Below are 19,087 nucleotides of genomic sequence, written 5' to 3' on the forward strand. Positions count from 1 at the left end.
GTTGCGCTGGATGTGGCCGCCGACCGACCACGCCCTATTCACACCTGAACCCGTCGGGAGCATCACTGGAAGTCTCAGCGGACGGAGCGTTTTAGTGGGGACACCCACTGGGGCGATCCGCGGCAAACCCTGAGACTGGGGCGTTGGCAACGGGAGCGCCGGGCAAGGATCCGAGATAAATGCTAAACCCAAGCTCAGACGCACAAAACTGGAGAGCAGTTGGAGGGAACGAGGTCAGACCCTAGAGATCTGTCCTCGTGGCGTTCGCTGGTTCTTCAAAACCTCCGAGCAGAAAAGGGAGCCAGCGTTTAAGCAGAGGGTCTTGAGATTCCTAGTCTCTACTTCTCCGTCTCCTGTGAGGGTGTGACTCAGTTCACCTGTCTGTAAAGTGGGACGATTAATTCCCGCCTCGTGGATGGAGAAACTCTGAGGCGGAACGAGAAGGCCGCGTGCTCCCAGGGGAGGCTGCCAGCCCCAACCCGGCCGGGAGCATCTTCCTGCACTGCAGACCGTTCCCTGGGGCGGACTCTTCGTTCTTTTCCGCACTTGGGAATTTACAACGGACCCTTGGCCGCTGGTGCCAGACCGCCGCGGCTGGGGGCGTAGCCGGAAGTGCCCCTACGGAAGCCGGCGGGTCCGCGCGCGGCGCACCTTACCATGGCGACCGCGGCGGCTCCGCGGCGCTTCTACCGCTGTGCCTGCTTCCGCTCCGAGAACTTGTACGTGGCGCGCTATGGCCTGCACGTGCGCTTCCGGAGCGAGCAGCAGCTGCGCCGGGACTACGGCCCCGTGAGTGGCCCCTACTGGCTCTGCGGGGAAATGGGCGGGGAGGGGTGGCGGAGGGGTCGTTCGCTCTGCCGTTGGCGCGCTCAGGTCTGACGACAAGAATGAGTTAACCTTTAGGTACCTCATTGTTTTCAACCTTAAATGGGGATAATGTGGGGATAATGGTATCTTTAGTGAGGTGGTCGTGAGGAATGAATGAATGAACGTCCATACAAAATGCTCAGGGCAGGGCCTGGCTCAGAGTACTCTGTCAGTGTTACTACCAAGAGCAGCTGGGAACCCTGCTCTGTGCTCAAGGTGCTTATCGCATTCCATCCTTACAATGATCCTGTGAGGTCGGATCGTCTCCATTTCAAGGAGAAACTGAGGCTCAGAGACGTGTAAGTGACTTAAACGTCCCAAGGTCACACCGTCGCGCTCACTGGCCTTTCTGCTCCCAGATCCTGCGCAGCCGAGGCTGTGTCAGCCCCCAGGACTTCCAGCAGCTGTTGGGAGAGGTAACAACTCCCCGCCCGCCCTCGATTGCTCCCTCTGCACCCAGCCTGGTGCATCAGCAGTGTGAGGAGTCTCCCAGCCTCAGGCCTGCCAGCGTCAGACCCTTAGACCTCCCCTTTCCCCCTTCCCGTCCTCACTCACCACAGCACCTGGGTCCTGGCAGCAGAAAAAGAGAAAGTGGGAAAAACGCCAAGTTGTCTGCCTCATGCCCTCTCGAGATATTTGGGTGCCGGAGAGGAGTCACTTGCCCAAGGTTTCACAGCAGGTGGAGTTGAGGTCCCACCCAGGGCCGCCTGGCTCCTGGCTCTTCTACCCTCCCCCCATGCCACTTCTGCGGCTGCTGCTTGTCTCCCACTCGGGGGTTCAGTGTCGGGAAGCTTCCCAGGACAGCCCGCTGCAGCCTCTGGAACACAAGCTTTGACCTGGACTCTGTTTCCCCTCCTTGAGTGGGCCCAGCTGGCTGAGGAGCAGCGAGGGGTCTCATCCCAGCGAGGCTCAGGCTGGTGCAGCCCTGAGTGGGATGGGCCCCCTTCTGGAAGGATTCCCCTTCAGCTAACAGCTTAGCACCTGCCATTACCCTGGTAGAGTCAGGAGCACAGGGAGACGTTGCTCCCAGCCCTGGCCATGCCCTGGGCTTCTGAGCCTCAGCTTCCTCATCTGCACAGTGGCCTCGGGGGGGATGGCAGGCCCCAACCTCATAACCAGGCCCTGTGTAACCCCAGCTTGAGAAGGAGGTGGAGCGGCGGCAGCGGCTGGGGCAGGAGTCGGCTGCCAGGAAAGCCCTCATTGCGAGCTCCTACCACCCAGCGCGGCCCGATGTCTACAACTCGCTGCAGGTACCTGGCAGGGGGCAGGTTACTGGAAGGAGGCGGAGGCATCCGGGCCTGGGGGCTGTCTGCCCCACGGCCTGTGTGCTCTGCCCCCAGGATGTGGCTCTGGCCCCCGAGTTCCTGGCAGCAGCTGAGTACAGCACATCGCCAGGTGCAGACCTCCAGGGCCTTCTCCAGCGGCTGGAGACGGTTTCGGGTGAGGTCTTGGCCCATCACCTTGCAGCACTGGGGGTGGGAGACTGGGGTCCCTCCACTCACCATATCTGCCTCCAAGAATCAAACCAGCAGGACTGAGAAGGGCTGGCGGGACAGACCCATCAGGAGTAGCGCATCTGCATCCATTCACTCACTTATCCAAGTTATTCAGGGCCTTGCATCAGACACGCTCAAATAGGGGTGATTGAAGAGGTTAACAAAGGGACAGTTGAGACAAATGTGGGCTAAGGAATCAGCAAGGGATGGGGAGGGACCCGCCCCCGCCCCCGCCCCGGGGCTAGCAACGGGGGTGGGGTTGGGGGTAGGGAGCCGTTCCTATCCCAAGAACTGAAGGAGTGGGCAAGAATGAGGTTTCGTGCACCTGCCAGGACCTGGAGCTGTGGGAGAGGGCTCACCGGACGGGGCGCACATTTGAATTTGGAGGCTAGACCTCAGGGCAGGGTGAGGCTTCAAGGATGAGTGGGGGGCCCAAGAATAGGGTTCCCCTGCTGCACGTTATGTAGTTTAATCATCTCAAGAGACCTGAGAGGTGAGTACTCATGTCATCCCCATTGTACAGATGAGGAAACTGAGGCTGGGGGTAGTGAAAAGGTTATGGGCAGATTGAAACCCACACCGGAGCTCCCGGCCCACCGACTGTCCCTCCCTCCACAGAGGAGAAGCGTATCTACCGGCTGCCGGTGTTTACAGCGCCGTTCTGCCAGGCCCTGCTGGAGGAGCTGGAGCACTTCGAGCAGTCGGACATGCCCAAGGGGAGACCCAACACCATGAACAACTACGGGGTGGGTGAGGCTCCACCCGGTGGGGACATCGTCTGGTGAGACGTATCCCCAGCGCTGCAGACCTTCTCCAAGCCTCGGTTTCCCCATCTGTAAAATGAGATCACAGCAGGATTATTATGAAGTTAAGCACGTTGATGTTTGCAAAGCACTTAACAGTGTCCTTAGTAAGGGACTACCCCAGGGACCCAGGGTGAGGCCCTACCAGTTTGCCCGCTGACCCTGGGATCCCCCTCCCAGGTGCTGCTACACGAGCTGGGCCTGGATGAGCCACTGGTGACGCCACTGAGGGAGCGCTTCCTGCAGCCGCTGATGGCCCTGCTGTACCCAGAGTACAGGGGCTGCCTGGACACCCACCGCGCCTTCGTGGTCAAATACGCGCCAGGCCAGGATCGCGAGCTGGGCTGCCACTACGATAACGCCGAGCTCACCCTCAACGTGGCCCTGGGCAAGGCCTTCACGGGGGGCGCCCTCTACTTTGGGGACCTCTTCCAGGTTAGTGTGTGTGACCCGTGGGGCAGGGCCAGGGCCACTGCGAGTGCCCGGGCCTGAGCCCCTCTGTCCACAGGCACCTTCAGCCCTGGCCAACCCCCTGGAGGTGGAGCACATGGTGGGCCGGGGCATCCTGCACCGGGGGGGCCAGCTGCACGGGGCCCGGCGCCTGGGCACTGGTGAGCGCTGGAACCTGGTCGTCTGGCTCCGCGCCTCTGCTGTGCGCAACCGCCTCTGCCCCATGTGCTGCCGCGAGCCCGACCTGGTGGACGATGAGGGCTTCGGCGACGGCTTCACCCGCGAGGAGCCCGCCACGGTGGATGTGTGTGCACTGACTTGAGCCTGGCTGGGGCCAGTGGGGTGGGGGGTGAGGGGCAGAAATAAACACCCTGCAGCCCTCAGCACATCTTGGTTCAAAAGGACACACGAGCTTCTGGGTCATTCTTTCGGCAGACACGTTGGCTTAGGTTGGGTTTGTTGGAACCAGAGCCTGAGACAGGGATTCCTGTGCAGGTGGTTTAAGGAGGAGATACTCTTGGGAGAAGAGGGAGCAGGACAGAGGAGGAAGGAGCTGGGCCAAGATGGTTTGAAACGGCATCCAGCCTCAGCCCGATCCCACGGGGCCCTTTGGAGCATGAATCGTACCACAGTTTGCCCTCCACATCAGATATTAGCTATAGGGTGTTTTGGGGTAGGGAGGGGGTGAGTAACTTGCCAGACATCCATCTCCAGGGCAAGGTGGTTCCCAGCGGCCAAGGGAATCTTCGAGAGAGAAGAGTACAGGTGTGAGGGACTTCCCTGGTGGTCCAGTGGTTAAAAAACCTGCCTTCCAAAGGAGGGGACGTGGGTTCAATCCCTGGTCGGGGAACTAAGATCCCACATGCCGCGGGGCAGCTAAGCCTGTGCACAGCAACTAGGGAGTCCACGTGCTGCAACTAAGACCCGACACAGCCAAAAATAAATACATAAAATAAAAAATAAATGTTTAAAAAAAAAAAAAGTACAGGTGTGAGGTGTCAGCAGCAGACACCACGCTGGGAGTCAGCGCCCCGTCTACAAAGGGGATTTAGATGGGCTGCCAACAGCATCTTCTGGACCCTGTGGAGGGGTTACTGCAGAGGGATTAAAAGCAGGGACTTGGAGCCAGACCTCTTGGGTTCGAATTCTGATTCGGCCGCTCTCAGCTGTGACTGTGGGTAAGCCACGTGATTCTCCGTGCCTTTGTTTCCTCCTCTGGAAAGTACTCGTGTCCTAGAGGTGTTGTGGAGATCAAGTGACTTCCCGTTTATACAGTGATTTTTAACAGACCTGTGAGTTTGCTGCTGTCGTTACTATTGAAGAGTTTGCAACTTGGCGGCCCCAGGATTGGATGAGGCATGTAGCTATGCTGTGTTTGGGAGGGTTTTCCATGTTGAAAGCTTGAGTTTTGGCTTCCGTGGGAAGGTGGGAAGATCTGGAAACACCGGGCCCCAATCGACACTGCAGTAATCAGCAGGAGCGGACTCAGCTGCCCCCACTCTAGACAGGCCTGCGGTGCACTTTCTCACAGGGGTCCTTCCGTCATTCACTGTCATGCTCTCTCTGGTCCTTGTGGACATTTGAGTTTGCGACCTCTGTATTACTGGGTGGAGACGTTGTAAAGACCAAGGCTCTGGAGCTCACGGCCCGTTGCAGTGGACACGTTCGCAGACAATCCAGAGATGATAGCGGCGCGCGGTCGCCTTTTTCCCTGGGGCATCACGGAGACTAGGGATGTTGCGGGTGAGGCGAAAGGACAGTGATGGGAGAGGGCATAGCTGCGGCAAAGGACCCGCGGGCTCCGGAACTGGCGCCAGGCTGGAGAGCAGGTCTCTCGTCTGGGAGCTCCGCCTGGAGCCCCAGCTCGCCTCTCCGGGAGGTCAGTGCGTCAGGCTCAGTTTCTTGGGCTGTCCCAGAGACGGAACCTGGGGCTTCAGAACTAAAGGCAGCAGCGCCTTGCTTCGCGGTCGGACGGCCGCCCAGAGCACCGTCCCGGGCCGGAAGTCGCCCAGCCGCCGCTTCCTCACGCGAAGGCGTGGTGCGGGGTTGGCGGTCCAGCTGGATGGGCGGTTGAGGAGGGAACGGAGCAGCCGCGGGGACTTTCTTTCAGGCGGCGAGGCCGCGGAGGGCGCGGAGTGGAGGGTACGAGCGCGCGGGAAGGAATGAAGAACGCACCTGGCAGCTGAGGATCGTGGCCGTTTCTAGAGGCGCCTGAGCCGCGTGCGCAGGCGTGGAGCGTCCGGGCGGGGGCGGGCCCTTAAAGGGGCCGCAGCGGAGGATCCGGGAGTCCGCGGAGAACCCGGGGAACCCAGGGGTGGGGGTGGGTGAGGATCGTACGGTTGCACGGACCCCCTCGATATCCCTGCCCCGGGTGGTGACCAGGCCCCGAGTAGAGCCGCCCTCGGAACCCAGTCTGTGGGCCGGCCCTGTGATCAATCCCCAGTTTAAGCGCGCCTCCCCGTCTCCAGCCCGCGGCGCTATGGCTCACGTCGGCTCTCGCAAGCGCTCGAGGAGTCGCAGCCGGTCCCGGGGGCGAGGGTCGGAAAAGAAAAGGAAGAAGAGCAGTAAGGACGCCCCGAGAAGCTGCTCGGCTTCTCGATCTCAAAGCCGCAAGGCCAGCACCACCTCCTCTGGGGCGGAGGGTGAGAGCCAGAGGGAATGGGAAAGGGGTGAGGGAACTTCATGGAGGAAGTTGCAGGCAGCTGGGCGGGCTTCTCCGGACTGGCTGTGGGGGAAATCGCGGTAGCGCTGTTCAGAGGGACACAGAGGGTAGATCCTGGATATCTGGATTGAAAGACGTTCAGAATCCAGGGGCTGGGCCAGTCCGTTGAGTACGGAGCACTTAATCATATTTTTGGTGCAGCTGGGTTTGAGATATGGAGGCTGGCCGCCCTGCTCCTGGGCAGTGACTGCGCAGCCCAGAAGGTGCCTCTCCACAGGGTGCGGAGCCCTCCTCTAGAAAGCCCTGCCAGGAGGGTCTCACCCCTCTGTAGTCAGCCTAAGCCTGCTACAGGCCAGAGTAAGGGGACGAAGGTTTACTTCTTCGCCTCCCGGCCTTCCAGCCTCACCTTCTCCCTGCGTCACAGAGAGAAGCAAACACAAGGCCCGGAGGAGACCGCGGTCCAGCTCCTCCTCCTCTTCTTCCAGTTCTTCCAGCTGCTCTTCCTCCAGCGATGGCCGGAAGAAGCGGGGGAAGCACAAGGACAAGAAGAGGAAGAAGAAGAAGAAAAGGAAGAAGAAGCTGAAGAAGAGAGACAAGGCCAAGGCCAAGGTGCAGCAGACCGAGGCTCTGCCCGGACCCTCGCTGGACCAGTGGCACAGAGCAGCCGAGGAGGAAGAGGATGGCCCAGGTACAGTGCTGCCCGGTGTGCAAGGCGGGGAGGGTCCCCTCCCTGAGGCCCCCATTCCTGAGCGCCCCCCCCCGCCCCGCCTCGTGCCACCTCCCGGCCATCTTACCTTCCAGTCCTGACGGACGAGCAGAAGTCCCGCATCCAGGCCATGAAGCCCATGACCAAGGCGGAGTGGGATGCCCGGCAGAGCGTCATCCGCAAGGTGGTGGACCCGGAGAGCGGGCGTACCAGGTGGGAGGCCGGGTGCCACGGCTGCATCTGGGCGCCCTGGTCCCGGACCCGCACTCTCAGCGGGGGAGGTGGTGGCCACTCCTGCTGGTCTAAGAGGACCGAGGATGGGGGAGAAAAAGGAGTCACCTGTGGATGGGACTTCTCAGGCCATTGCTGCCTGTCCCTCAGAGCAGGCGACTGCAGGGGCTGGAAAGGCCCTGGGGGGGGGTCTTCAAAGAGCCGCGGTTGGCTGGTCCGATGCCAGAGCCCACCGGGCTGCCCTCATCCCTGTCCCAAGGGTGGGAGGGAGGGCGGGGGAGCGGCCAGGCTCTACCTGCTCGAGATGCTGGGGGCCTGAGGCCTGAAACCCCTCTGCTGGATGCTTCTGGTTCTGTTGCTCTGGCCCTAAGTTAGAGGCTCAGCCTCTTCCCCCTCCTCCTCTAGGCTCATTAAGGGAGACGGTGAGGTCTTAGAGGAAATCGTAACCAAGGAACGACACAGAGAGATCAACAAGGTGGGTGTCACCCCCTTGCCCAGGCCCACCCCCAGCTCTGCTTCTGATGTGTCCCCTCCTGTGTGCTTTCTTCCCCAGCAAGCCACCCGAGGGGATGGTCTGGCCTTCCAGATGCGAGCAGGGCTGCTGCCCTGAGGGCCCCACTGGCCAAGGCCTGCACACAGTGTTGGTGGCACAGCCTGAAGGCTGGCCTCAGGGTGGGCACCAGGGAGCCCGAAGGATGCTGCTTGTCTCTCTCCTGCACACCGGCCTCTGGCCCAGCCTCCTGTCAGATGCAGGGGGTGGAGGTCAGGGTCATTGGCCTAATTGGCTCCCCTAACTCCTGAAAGAGTGCAGCTTCCCAGATATTAAACGTACCCTGGCTGGAGACTTCTGTGCTGTTGCTTTCTGTGCTGAGCGGGGGAGGGGAGAAGAGTGCAGCCCTACTTCCAGGGCAAAAATAAGGACTCCAGGAGCTTTTGGGGAAAGCACAGGCCATGTCAGCCACCTTTGCCCTCCTCACCCTCAGAAGAGGGCCTGCTTGGACCAGACCCAGACCCAGGGCTCCACCTCCACCTGAATCCCAGACCCTTGGCTCTTAAACTGGATTTCCTCAGGCTTGGAGGGAGGCTGCTGCCCTCCCTGCTTATGCCACAGATGACTGCAGTTGAGAATCCTGGTGACCCGGGAGGAATCCTGGCCCAGCTTACTGGCTGTGTCCTCTGTGAAGCAGAGGCTGGCAGTACCCACCTCCCTGACGGGGTTGCTATGAGGACCAACTGAGTTCATGCCTCGGAAAGGGCTGGAAGGGGCTAGAAGGGGGCCCAGCATAGGTAAGACCCACGTGAGTGTACTGGTATTACTGTGAGCGTAGCTGACTCTGTGTACTGGGAAGGCCAGCGTCTCCCCTCACAGGACAGGCTGGGCCCCATCCCCCCCATCCCCCACCCCGGGGCTCTGGTTGCCGGCGCAGTACTGAGACCCAGAAGGAAGCCTTCCTGCTTCTTTAATTGGTGTAACAGACAACGACACAGTACACAGAGCACACTCAGGCCTGATGGAGCAGGGACAGCAAGGGCTGGCGGGGGCAAGTCAGGACACCACTCACACTCGGTCCAGAGAGACAGACGGGGGGCTGAGACGCGAAGACTGCGACGTGGCGGGTGGGCGGGCGGGCAGGCAGCTCAGGCTGAGCTAGGAAGGGGGCGTGGGGTCTCTGCTGAATCCCTCTTTAGAAATCAAAGAGAAGGCAGGTGGGGGGATATGGGGGCGGCGGGCTGAGGCTCAGTCCTGGGGGCTTGGGGGTGGGAGTGGGGCTAAGGCTTCTACTCTAACAGGCCTGGGGTGGGGTGGCAGTCAGCAAGGCCTGCTTCACCCTTTGGTTACGACTGGTCGGGCCTGAGCCCTGCAGCTCAGCACCCAATGCTGTAAACATTTTTGGTATTTTTAAAGGACTCTGTCCTCCCTCTCTTAGTTTCTGAAAAACTGGTGCTTCCTTAAGAGGATAATGTGGCGAAAGGAACCTTCAGGGAGGCCAGGAAGCAGCCCTGGATAGAGAAGAGAGACGTCAACAGGGAGGCTGGGCTGCCCACCTCACCATCTATGGCTGTGGGCCGCTGGGAGAGGCCCGGGGACTATTGCTGTTGTCCTTGGCATGGCTGGCGGCTGGGCAGGCAGGCGGGGAGCTCGGGGCCGTGGGGGAGCTGCCCGCTGGGAGAGGCCGAGCCCACTGCCTGCCCGGCCTCCCGCGGCCAGGCGGCCTCCCGGCCTTTATTGCAGGCGGGCCGAGACTCTTCCGGTGCTCCTCCGGATGGCTGCTCACCAGGCGACGGGCGAGATGGGGTGAGGTGGCACCGACAGGAGGCGGCACTGGCCATGGGGCCCCTCGTCGGGGCTGTGATTGTCGGGCCAAGCGATTCCCGCTGGGAGCAAGGGATTAGATATTGCACTTTCACTGCAACAGTTACATTAAAACTTGGTCCATAAAATAATCGTCGCTTTATACATAACGCCTGCAACAACAACAAAAAGCTACATCTTAAATATGAATAAACCCTGAAGGTCCTATCCCTCCAGACATTTTTCTCTGCACAAAATAAATAGCTTTCACTCTGTACAGACCCACTTTTGCAGAACATTTACACGACCCTTTGGCTGTACATATCTACACACGGGAAAATGTCAACATCCGCCTGCGCGCCTCCCCGTCCCCGCCCACGAGGCCCTGAGGCCGTATCCAGGTGGGCAGCAGCTTCGCACAGGAGGAGGCTGGTCGCTGGGCGGCTGGCTGAGGCCCGGCAGGCTCCCCGTCTCAGAGAAGGTGGAGGGGCAGCAGAGGGGCTGCCCGGGGCTGAGGCCACAGCTGAGACTGCGGTCGGTTCCGGGGAGGGAGGGCTGATGCTCAGACCCAGCGCGCAGGACAGCGCGGTCCTTGCCAGGTGAGAAACGAAGTCGTGGCTGCCTGCCCTGAAGCTAACTAAGCGAGTTGTGGCTTCTTAGATTCGGCATCGAAACGGAATTGGCGTTAAAAAAAAAAAAAACGAAGTGTGTGCCCCACTCATCCCGGAGTAGAAATTCAGTGGCATTAACAGGGGTCAGGTGAGGCAGGGAGCCCACGCCCCGCTGCCTGGGCAGGGGACAGGGCCCTGGGACCCAGAACCAGGCTGGACTCCGTCACAGTGCTGGGCGTTTTCATGTGGAGGGGCTGCGTTTGGTACTGAAAGAGTTAAGAAAAGGAAGCAGCCAAGGATTGCTCATTTAAAAAAACCTCATAGAAATCAGATTGGAGAAGTAGAAAGGTGTAGAAATGTGGAAGGGGGTCCGAGGCACGGGGCCTTGGCTGACGGCCGGCGAGGAGTGAAAGTAGGCCCGGCCGGTCCCGGCCCCGCAGCCCGAGGCGAGGCTTCTCAGGAGCCACCCACCTCGGCTGCACCGGCCTGGCCGCCTGGGCTGTGCCTGGGGCTGAGATGACGCCAGGCCCTCGGCTGGACGGGGCTCCCGGTGGGGCAGCTAGAAGGGGTTGGGAGTCCGGGGCTGCCACGGGCCAGGTGGAGCTGCGGAAATTACCATATGGCCCTTCTCTCCTACTTGTACAAGGATTCTCTGCCCTGGAGCCTTCTGTGTGGCGATGGGTCCTGGATCAGCAAACGCTGAATTTTCACGCACGTCAACGGATCTGTAGCCATAGGAGATGGTGATGGGTCTCTACCCTCAAACTTCAGTGCAAAACCAGTGAGGTCGAGCAGTTGAGCAACTCGAGTTAACAAGAAGCAGGCTGTCCCCAGTTGGAGCTGCTACCAAGTGGGAGGGGACTAGGGGTCGGGGCGAGCGAGTGGATGGGAGGTGCCCAGGCCTGGCATCGGGATGCTGGGCGGTCAACGCAGGGCAAGCGTCCGGGAGTGCCTTCCCGGCCAGTCCACGCTGGGGGGTCCTGGTCCCTCCGTCATCCTCGGGCTGGTCCTCCTGCCAGCTTCCACGACACGCTGGAACCCCGCAGACCCTAACACGTGAGGCAGGGCTGGGCGGGCTGTGCGTGGCACGGCCGCGTGTCCTCCGCCGGGCCCTGGGACAAGCTGGGCTCCAGCCGACTGTCCGTGCCCAGGCCAGGCCTCCTGGCAGGGCGGGCCGCCCCGGCCTAGCACCATGGAGACCACAGCGCCTTGCTCCCGGAGCCCTACTTGGGGCCCGCAGCTGCCCCCGGCTCGGGCCGGCCGGCCATGGTGCGGCCCCAGCAGCCGGCCGCCACGCTCATGCTACGTTGTCCCCGCTGCTCGCCGTCCGCCTGGCTCTGCGTCCGCTCGTGCCGGTGGCCGGGCCCGCTGGGCTGGGCCGAGATGGTGCGGAGCAGGTGGTTCCGGGAGCGCAGGAAGTCACCCTGGCCAGGTAGGCCGAAGCTGCCCTTGCGCAGCGCCATGCGGGTGGCCGCGTTGCGGGCCGGCCGCGCCCGGTGGTTGTACTTGAGCTGGGCCAGGTGGGCCGCGTAGCCGTCGGTGATGAACTATGGGGAGGGGCGGGGGAGGGGAACGCGGAGCATGGCTGTCAGGGTGCGGGGCTCCTGGGGCTGCCCACCCGCCCGCGCACCGTGCGGCCGCCACGACACGTCCGCTCACCTGGCACTGCTGCTGCAGCTTCTTGGTGGGCCGGCCCACGATGTAGATCTGCATGGGGGACAGGCTGATGGAGCTGTAGACCGCCACGTCCTTGGTGGAGCCGTAGGCCGCGTGCGCGCGCAGGTGCAGCTGTGGGCAAGACGGGCGTGGGCGCGGGCTCGGCCCTCCCCCCGCCCGTCCCCACCCCACTCCCTTCTAGCCGGGACCCACCTCAGAGATGAGCAGCTTCAGGAAGTTGGCCTTGTGCCTCAGCGGGTCGTGCACCAGGCCGTCACAGAAGGACACCACGCCGTGGGGGAAGTTGTGCTGGGCCAGCCATGCCACCACCCGCTGCTTCTGCATGTCAGGCCGGCCCGTCACATAGATGATGAGGTAGCCCAGGTCCTGCCAGTGCCTGGGGGCGAGGGGCAGGCCTGGGTGTCCCACAGACGCACTGTCCTCCCTCCTGGGCCGCCCAGCCAGTCGCCACGGGGGCCGCTAGAGAGCGCCTCTCCGGTCAGGCGCCGACAACAGCAGCAGCCGCCAGTCTGACGGCAGCGCGGTGCTCACGGCCCCCGCCCCGCCCCCGCCCCCGCCCCCTGCAGCAGGTGTAACTGCTCTTGTTAGAAGCAGCCCCGCTCCCCAGGTAAGGGAACAGAGGCATCAACAGCAAGAGGTTACAGCTGGGAAGTGTGACCCAGCTGCGGGGCCCCTGCCCCATGTCCCCGCCTGCCTCCGAGCCCACCGGCTGCTGCTTGGAGCGCTCACCGCACCACGTCCACGGCCCCGGCCCGCACTTTGGGGTCGCTGCCCATGATGGACACGCTGGCGGCGAAGGAGCCGTCGATGCTGAAGGCCACGAACTCCGTGCCCTTGGGCAGCACGGTGATGTAGCTGTCGGCAAACGTGTGGTCTCCCCTGGGGGGGGGGGCAGCTCATCAGAACCCACCAGGGCTCCTTCCTCCCGCCCCGGATGAGGCTGACGGGGGGGGGGGGGCCCGCTCGCGCCTTGGAGCTCGTACCTGACGACCATCTTGACGGGGTAGACGCCCACGCCCAGACGGTGGGTCTCGGGGACGGTGTAGGAGACACGCCCGCTGCTGTTGGTCACCAGCGTGTCCAGGTACAGCCACTCACCCGAGGGCGGCTGCATCATGATGTGCACGTCCACCTGGAGCCGGGAGGGCTGGTCACGGCTGGTCCGCGCCCTCGGCCTCCCCACCCCCACCTCCCACCCCCCCAGCCAGAGGGAGGCGAGCTGGGGGGCTCCTGCGGGCGCCCGGTGTCTTCACCTTCTCCCCGGTCAGGGTGACCATGTCCAGGGGCCCATACATGAACCGGCCTGTCAGGACCTGCGGGCCATCCTCGTTGGCGACCGCGTCATTGATCCGGTGATTGGCCGTCACGTTCTGGGGGGAGGAGGAGCAAAGCTGGGTCAGGGCTGGGGGTGGAGGGGCGGCTGGGACCTCCTGGGCTCAGCTCAAGCTTCCCATGGGCCTGGGGCGTGAGTACGGGTACAAAGCCCGACGACCCAGCTCAGCCACTGAGCTGCGTGGCCTTGGCGCTGGTCCCCGTCTGTAAATGGGGTAACAGCTCCAACCCCAGACTGTGAGGATTAAGCAAGACAGCATGCTTCTCGGTGACTCAGTTTCCTCATCTGTAAAATGGGTTCTTCCCGCGAGGATTCAGTAGGACGACAGCCGTGGGGCCTGGGCGCTCAGAGGACCCCTCACCCGCAGCTTCACATGGGTCCTCTTGCGCTGCCACTTCTCTCTCGGCTTTGACGGGGTGAACACCGAGACCTCCTTGCCGTCCAGTTCCAAGATGCTGGAGTTGTCATGCCTCATCACCTGGGAGGGGACACAGAGGGAGGCCATGGGGCAGGCTCAAGCCTGGGGCTTCCTGTTCTAGAGGGGAGAGGCCAGCGGCCCTAGGGGCCACGCTTCCCCTGGGAGGTTTTGGGGGGGGGAGACACTTTAACCCCACTGCAGTCTGCTCTCTGGCCCGTGAAGGCGCACATCCATTCATCCCATCTCAACATCCCATCCCAGGATGGCTTCCTCCATCCTGCTGGCTGTGGTGTCTGCTGGGGCCAGAAAGTGGCGCCCCCACCGTCCTCATCTAGGAAGTGGGGCCCCCTCAGCAGCGGTGTCAGTCGGGCCTCCTGAGAGGTGCAGGTGTGCCCGGCACGGGACCCTGGGTACCTGTCTCAGCAGGAAGGAGACCACATCGGTGGACTCCCAGTAGCTGGCGTGGAAGAGGTGAGGCAGGGCCACGGTGGGGAAGGCCGTCAGGGCGTCGGGGCAGTACAGGGCGTAGTCGATCCGCTTCTGACCCCACCACTTCGCTGCAACTGCCAAGAGGAGGGGCTGTGACTGGGTTGGGCCCCAGGGGCTCCCCTGGCCCCTCAGGCCGGGCTCAGCCCAAAGGCAAGGCCCTCCTCTGACCAGAGAGAAGGGCTGCAGCCAAAGCAAGTCTCCTTCTCCCAGACTCGGTGACGGGGGGGAGCAGCAAGCGGCCAGGGCGCCCGAGGAGGGGGAGGTGGGGGACTGCGGCTCAGCCAGGAGGATGTGGAGTTACAGGGGGAGGGGACAGGCCCAGTCTGGAGGCAGGACTCCCTGTCCCTGGTCCTGTCGACCCCCTGCCCTGGGCCTTATCACGGCCCTCTCCAGGCTTCTCCCGGACACCCCCCCCCCCCCCGTCTGCCCCCGCAGGCCTCAAGGCTGTGAAAGGCTTTGCAGAAATGGAGTCACGATTTCTGGGCCCCAAGGCAAGGCCCGCTGTCCTCAGCACCTGGCAGGCAGGGTGTGAAGTCAGGGCCTTCAGTCTACGCAACCTGCAACCTGCGTGTGAAGCCGGCTCCCCCTCCGGGCTGGGGGACCGCCCCAGGTTTGAAAAGCCTCCCCGGTGGCTGCACGCAGGAGGTACACCTGGTTAGGCTCGGGGTGGTCCTGCTCTCCGCCTGCAGCCTGCCTGACGGGCCACCCCCAGTCCTCACCCGGCCTCCATCCAGCCGCCCCCCCGCCCCCCCGCTGCTCCTGCTTCCTCCCTGGAAGTCTGGGCGCTCCCAGACCAAGCCGCCAGCTCTCCGCTAGGCCTCAGTGGGGCCCGGGGGTGAGGTGTGCCTGGAAACAGAGCGTGACCCCAGTTAGAGGAGGCGGACGTGTGTGCGTGGAGGGCCCGTGACGCCCGGGACCTTCTCTGACGTCCAAGTCAGGGAGGCGGGGGCCCTCCCCAGGCTGGGGCTCGCCTGCCGGCCCGGGGCGCCGGGCGGCAGCAGGGAGGGCAAGCAGGGACAGCCGCCTGGCGCCGGGGCTGGGGCTGGGCGGCGCGCAGGCTCAGCACTGCTGGGTCCACCGCTGCCCCCGCGGGCCAGGAGGACACCCACGCCGGCCTTCGCCCCGGACCCCTGCTCTGACAGGCAGCCTGGGAGCCAGTCGCATGGCAGGGGGCTGCTGGCCCCGGGGGAGTGGGGGCGGGGGTGCCCCAGACTCTGCTTCCAGCTGCTGAGAAGCTTCTGAGACGGGCAGGAGCGAAGGAGGCCGTGGGTGACTCTGCCCCCTGGGGCGGCAGGAGGGGCTGGCACAGGAGACCTCGCCTCCCTGGCTCCCCTCGGCCACCGCTGCAGCTTCTCCAGAAATGGGCCCCCCAGCTTTCTCCTTCAAGGAGCACCTGCCCCCCTGGGGCTAGGACCCCTCCTCCCAGACCCATCACCCCCCAGCTGAGACAGCACCACCCATCCCCCACCACCTGCACTTGCCCCCCCACGCCCTGCCCCAGGGCCACCCCTTTCAACGCTCCTTCCTTCCAGAGTCCTCTGTGGACACGGGGGCTGAATCACTCTTCGCTGCGGGGCCGTCCTGGGCACCGTACGGTGTTGAGCAGCACACCTGGTCTCTACCCACCAGATGCCAGCGGCGCCCACCCCGGCTGCCTCCGGACGCCGCAAACTGTCCTCTGGGGGACGGGCGCGGTGGCTGCTGTTGAGACTGGCTGCGATGGGGCACAGCCCCCTTGCTGTGACGGGGAGGGCAGGCCCGGCACTGCTGCACTCACTCTGGGCAACGCTGGACGCCGTGTAGCTCTCAGCCATGCCCGACACCTGGCTGGCGATGCTGATCTCGCTGGCCCGGCGGAAACCTCGGGCAGTGGGGGCTGTGCCGGGCGAGGCGGGGGCCGCGTGCTCTTGGAAGACCGTGCCGTGGGCCTGCAGTGCGTCTGCTGCAGGCGGACAGGGACCAGAGACCGCGGGTAAGGAGGCCTCGCCCAGCCCCAGCCCGGCCCTCCAGCCCCCGAGCAGTGGGAGGGGGCGTCCAGCATGTGCCGGGGCTGGGCCGGCTGGAGCGGCCGCTGTGCCAGGCAAGGCCGACACGTCCAGCTGCAGAGGAGCAGGGGCATCTGAGCACAGCTGGCAGAGAGGATGGGCCCAAGTGTGCTAGGGCCTGCCTGCTCAGGGCCCAGAGCTGAGGCAGAGAGAAGGGAGCGCTGGGGCAGGGGTGGACAGACGGGCCAGTACGGACACAGTGGGCAGGGAGGCAAGGCGGCCGCGCTCGTGCCCCACACCGGCCACCCTTCCAGTCCAGCCTTCTTGGCCTCTGGGGCTCGGCCTGGCCTGACCCACGGCCCGCGGCAGCTGGGTTTGGGGGCGCTAACAACAGGGGCCCGGGGCAGCTTCCCAGGGGTGCCCAGCGCTGAGGACTGAGAATGAGGCACCACCCCCGCACATCCCTCACACACGGGTCACATCGAGCCGGCCCCGCGTGGGCATCTGGGGACAAAGGCAGGTGCTGAGGGCTCGAGCCAGGCTCACCTGGGCCCAGCCTGAGGACGGGGCTCGGCTACAGGACCCACATCTAGACGGGGTGCAGGAGATGCCTGGACCTCCTCAGGGAGGAGGAGTGGGGCCCTGGGAATCCAACCCCTCGCCAGGACCCAAGTCTTCTCCTGGGGGTCAGGTGGGTCCCAGCGGGCTCGAGGCCTCACCCCAACTCCTGCTGCTAGCCTCACAAACGGGGGAGAGAACCCTCGGACTGACACCTGTGCTGGCCGACCCTGTGACAGCTGCTCCCCTCTCTGGGCTCCTGCGCCTCCTCTGCTTTGGGTCCCCTCCCTGCTCTGCACAGTGTCCAGAGAGGGGGCACCAAGTCTGCTCCCGGGGACCTGTCCTGCCCGGTCTCTGCTCCTCGCCACCAGTTCCACAAACTCCGCGTGGCCAAGGAGGGCATGGGGGTCCCTGAGGACCAGCGGTCAGCCCGCGAAGCAGACGCCACCACGAGCAGGGGGCTTACACACACTCAGCAGAGCTCGGGCTGGGGCGGGGCCCGTCCTGCCAGGTGAGTGCGGGAACGGGATACTGGTCTCCAGGAAGCCAGCCCTGTGAGGGAGGGGGACGAGGGGGCCGCCCTCCAGGACCAGCTGGGGGTTTCTCTGCACAGTCTGGACTGGAGGCATATGGGGAGAGAAGAGGGGACACAAGAACAGACACTTGTGTGCACGTGACATGGACACGCGCCGCTCCTCGAGAGCCAGGACAGGACAGCACTGGGACAAGGGGGCAGGTGGGACGGGCCGTTCCCGGGGGTCGAGAGTGGGCCACGGGCGACACTCTCATGCTCCCGCACCCCAGCTTCAGGCTAGGTGACCTGGAGGCTCCGGAGCTGCCTGCCACGGGGGTCCCTTCACAGGGCAGGACAATGCCCGGGACTCGGCCAGGGGCCCTCAGGTCCTCAGCTCTGTGTGTGTGTCGGGGGGAGGGGGAGGGAGAGTGGGGGAGGCCCTGGCCTGTGAGGCGGTCTCCCTCCTACCTCCCTGGGGTCGGTGGGGCTAATGCACCGGCACCTACACCAGGTGTCCCGCTTCCAAGGTGTTCAGTGCAGGCCACCCCTCCCGGCATGGCAGGGCCAGCCCCGGCCTGGGGCACCCAAGGAGAGGGGACAAGTCCCACCCTCCCCCAGGGCCGGGGGCCCATGGGGCTCTCACCCAGCAGCGTCGAACAGCCGTCCCCCAGCGGGTAGCGCTGGTAGCGGGGGATGCTGAGAGGCGGCAGGGCGTGGAATCGCCGCTCCAGCAGCGGCTCCAGGCGCGAGGCCGACGGGTCGGCGGGATGGAAGAGGTTGTAGACTTGCTGGCAGGCGGGCCGCAGCTGGAAAACTGGGGGGCGGAGCGGGGGAGGAGTCGCAGAGCCTGGAGCTAGCTCCGCCCCCAGGAGGCGGGGCCTAGAGCAGGCTGGGATTGGGTGCAGTGCGGCGGGACTGGGTTGGGGATACAGAGAAACCCGAAAGTGTGTCTCTATCAACTTTGGGATTCTGTTTGGGCCACTGTCCCTTTATTAACCCAATTTGTTTTAATTGAAAAAGTTATAATGACGGTGATTAAAAAAATTTCTTTTTAAGTACAGAATTATATATGATAAAACACATATAACAGAGGGTTCCCTTTCTCCCTAGAGCCCCGGGGCTGGCGCCCCACCTGCACCTTTTGGGAGCCTCACGCGCATGCGCGGCCCGAGCCGGCTGGAGCCATCCTCCGCGATTAGAAATGTCTCTAGGCTGTGCGATGGGGCTGTGCTTTCGAACATCTCATAGTTGATGGGAAGATCATGTGAATGTCATTATAAACTATCTCACTTTAAAAAATACATACAAATAAGAACATAATCTATGCTTCTGAACATAATCTATGCTTTTTTTTTTTTTTTCCATTTAACACAATAAATGGGAGTCTTTCGTATCAGCACTCTAGCTCCGCCCCATTCTTTTAAACTGCGGCGGGGTGTTCCATTGTATGGCTGTGCCGCAATTGACTGAACCAGCCCGCATCCCGTTTGGGTTGGTTCTGGTTTTTCACCGTTACAGATGACGTTGCCCTAACATCAGTGTCTGAGTCTGTGCACTCATACCGAAGCCACTGTTTCCTTGCTCTTGGGCAAGTGTCTACGCCTGCCTCTCTGAGCCTCAGTTTCCCGCTGGGGTCCCCGCACAGCTCCTGTAGGACGGCAGGTCTCCCTGGAGCGCACTCGTTGATCTCGGGGTCAGTGGGCAGGGACTGCTGCTCTGACGGCTGCTTAGCCCACAGGTTCCGCCTCCCTGTGTGTGTAGCCACGAGGAGGAACCTGGGGCAGCGTGGCTGTGGTCCCTCTGCGGCTGGGAGGCCACCCGATCGAGGAGACTTCGGGGGTGCCTGGCTTCACATCTCTTCCTTATGGGAAGAACTTGGGCCTGGGAGACTGGGTCTGACCCCATCAGATCCTGGGGCAGCCCCTTCCATCTCTGGACCTCAGCTCCCAGAGGTGCCTTGGAGATTAAATGAGACAGCGTGCTGGGAAATGGGG

The 19,087-nt window shown here is 63.3% G+C and overlaps 4 protein-coding genes across 19 annotated transcripts in view; 2 read left to right on the top strand and 2 right to left on the bottom strand.

The window, feature by feature from the left end:
• ABCB9 (ATP binding cassette subfamily B member 9) overlaps positions 1-6,495 on the bottom strand; it is a 41,499-nt gene extending 35,004 nt beyond the window's left edge. The window contains exons 1-3 of one of the 8 annotated variants that reach the window (XM_067015435.1): positions 4,907-6,494; positions 4,314-4,360; positions 45-3,196 (exon numbers count right to left, since the gene is read on the bottom strand). The gene's annotated coding sequence lies outside the window, so the exon portion shown is untranslated. Of the gene's footprint in view, positions 1-44; positions 3,197-4,313 lie in introns of all 8 variants that reach the window. The other 7 variants (XM_067015433.1, XM_067015438.1, XM_067015437.1 and 4 more) reach the window with 7 other exon arrangements.
• OGFOD2 (2-oxoglutarate and iron dependent oxygenase domain containing 2) lies at positions 62-4,581 on the top strand. 2 transcript variants are annotated; one of them, XM_059040701.2, is made up of 7 exons: positions 62-789; positions 1,227-1,283; positions 2,004-2,117; positions 2,208-2,307; positions 2,982-3,109; positions 3,347-3,601; positions 3,675-4,581. In XM_059040701.2, exons 1-7 carry the CDS (start codon positions 658-660, stop codon positions 3,936-3,938), a joined length of 1,050 nt encoding a protein of 349 aa, XP_058896684.1. In that variant the 5' UTR covers positions 62-657; the 3' UTR covers positions 3,939-4,581. The 2 variants fall into 2 exon arrangements, with proteins under 2 accessions (XP_058896684.1, XP_066871543.1); XM_067015442.1 differs by lacking the exon at positions 62-789 and adding an exon at positions 797-903 and having other exon boundaries at positions 3,675-4,013.
• ARL6IP4 (ADP ribosylation factor like GTPase 6 interacting protein 4) lies at positions 5,025-8,057 on the top strand. 4 transcript variants are annotated; one of them, XR_010836964.1, is made up of 6 exons: positions 5,027-5,758; positions 6,085-6,258; positions 6,764-6,966; positions 7,080-7,197; positions 7,621-7,690; positions 7,769-8,057. XR_010836964.1 is itself a non-coding variant. In XM_067015441.1 (6 exons), exons 1-6 carry the CDS (start codon positions 5,351-5,353, stop codon positions 7,823-7,825), a joined length of 1,116 nt encoding a protein of 371 aa, XP_066871542.1. In that variant the 5' UTR covers positions 5,028-5,350; the 3' UTR covers positions 7,826-8,057. The 4 variants fall into 4 exon arrangements, 3 of the variants coding, with proteins under 3 accessions (XP_066871541.1, XP_066871542.1, XP_058896683.2); XM_067015441.1 differs by having other exon boundaries at positions 5,028-5,758; positions 6,060-6,258; positions 6,703-6,966; XM_059040700.2 differs by having other exon boundaries at positions 5,573-5,758; positions 6,703-6,966.
• Positions 8,058-8,658: 601 nt separating this feature from the next.
• Positions 8,659-19,087, bottom strand: part of PITPNM2 (phosphatidylinositol transfer protein membrane associated 2) — a 145,473-nt gene continuing 135,044 nt past the window's right edge. For all 5 annotated transcript variants that reach the window (XM_067015426.1, XM_067015430.1, XM_067015427.1 and 2 more), the window contains 10 exons: positions 17,737-17,907; positions 15,814-15,978; positions 13,962-14,110; positions 13,491-13,607; positions 13,050-13,166; positions 12,780-12,928; positions 12,526-12,675; positions 11,989-12,172; positions 11,779-11,907; positions 8,659-11,666 (listed from right to left, as the gene is read on the bottom strand). In XM_067015426.1, the coding sequence (XP_066871527.1) occupies positions 11,343-11,666; positions 11,779-11,907; positions 11,989-12,172; positions 12,526-12,675; positions 12,780-12,928; positions 13,050-13,166; positions 13,491-13,607; positions 13,962-14,110; positions 15,814-15,978; positions 17,737-17,907 (1,655 nt within the window). In that variant the 3' untranslated portion in view covers positions 8,659-11,342. The remainder of the gene's footprint in view (positions 11,667-11,778; positions 11,908-11,988; positions 12,173-12,525; positions 12,676-12,779; positions 12,929-13,049; positions 13,167-13,490; positions 13,608-13,961; positions 14,111-15,813; positions 15,979-17,736; positions 17,908-19,087) is intronic.

This window comes from Kogia breviceps, chromosome 15, assembly GCF_026419965.1.
Source record: "Kogia breviceps isolate mKogBre1 chromosome 15, mKogBre1 haplotype 1, whole genome shotgun sequence".
NCBI classification, from domain to species: domain Eukaryota; kingdom Metazoa; phylum Chordata; class Mammalia; order Artiodactyla; family Physeteridae; genus Kogia; species Kogia breviceps.

What these genes read in the sequence shown, in the direction of transcription:
- ARL6IP4 (XM_067015440.1), top strand. Translation starts at nt 5,351, where the DNA reads ATGTTGCGGGTGAGGCGAAAGGACAGTGATGGGAGAGGGCATAGCTGC. An exon ending in CACCTCCTCTGGGGCGGAGG is followed by an intron (nt 6,259 to 6,702) that starts GTGAGAGCCAGA and finishes CCTGCGTCACAG; the next exon opens with AGAGAAGCAAACACAAGGCC. An exon ending in CCGGAGAGCGGGCGTACCAG is followed by an intron (nt 7,198 to 7,620) that starts GTGGGAGGCCGG and finishes CTCCTCCTCTAG; the next exon opens with GCTCATTAAGGGAGACGGTG.
- OGFOD2 (XM_059040701.2), top strand. Translation starts at nt 658, where the DNA reads ATGGCGACCGCGGCGGCTCCGCGGCGCTTCTACCGCTGTGCCTGCTTC. An exon ending in ATGTCTACAACTCGCTGCAG is followed by an intron (nt 2,118 to 2,207) that starts GTACCTGGCAGG and finishes CTCTGCCCCCAG; the next exon opens with GATGTGGCTCTGGCCCCCGA. An exon ending in ACTTTGGGGACCTCTTCCAG is followed by an intron (nt 3,602 to 3,674) that starts GTTAGTGTGTGT and finishes CTCTGTCCACAG; the next exon opens with GCACCTTCAGCCCTGGCCAA.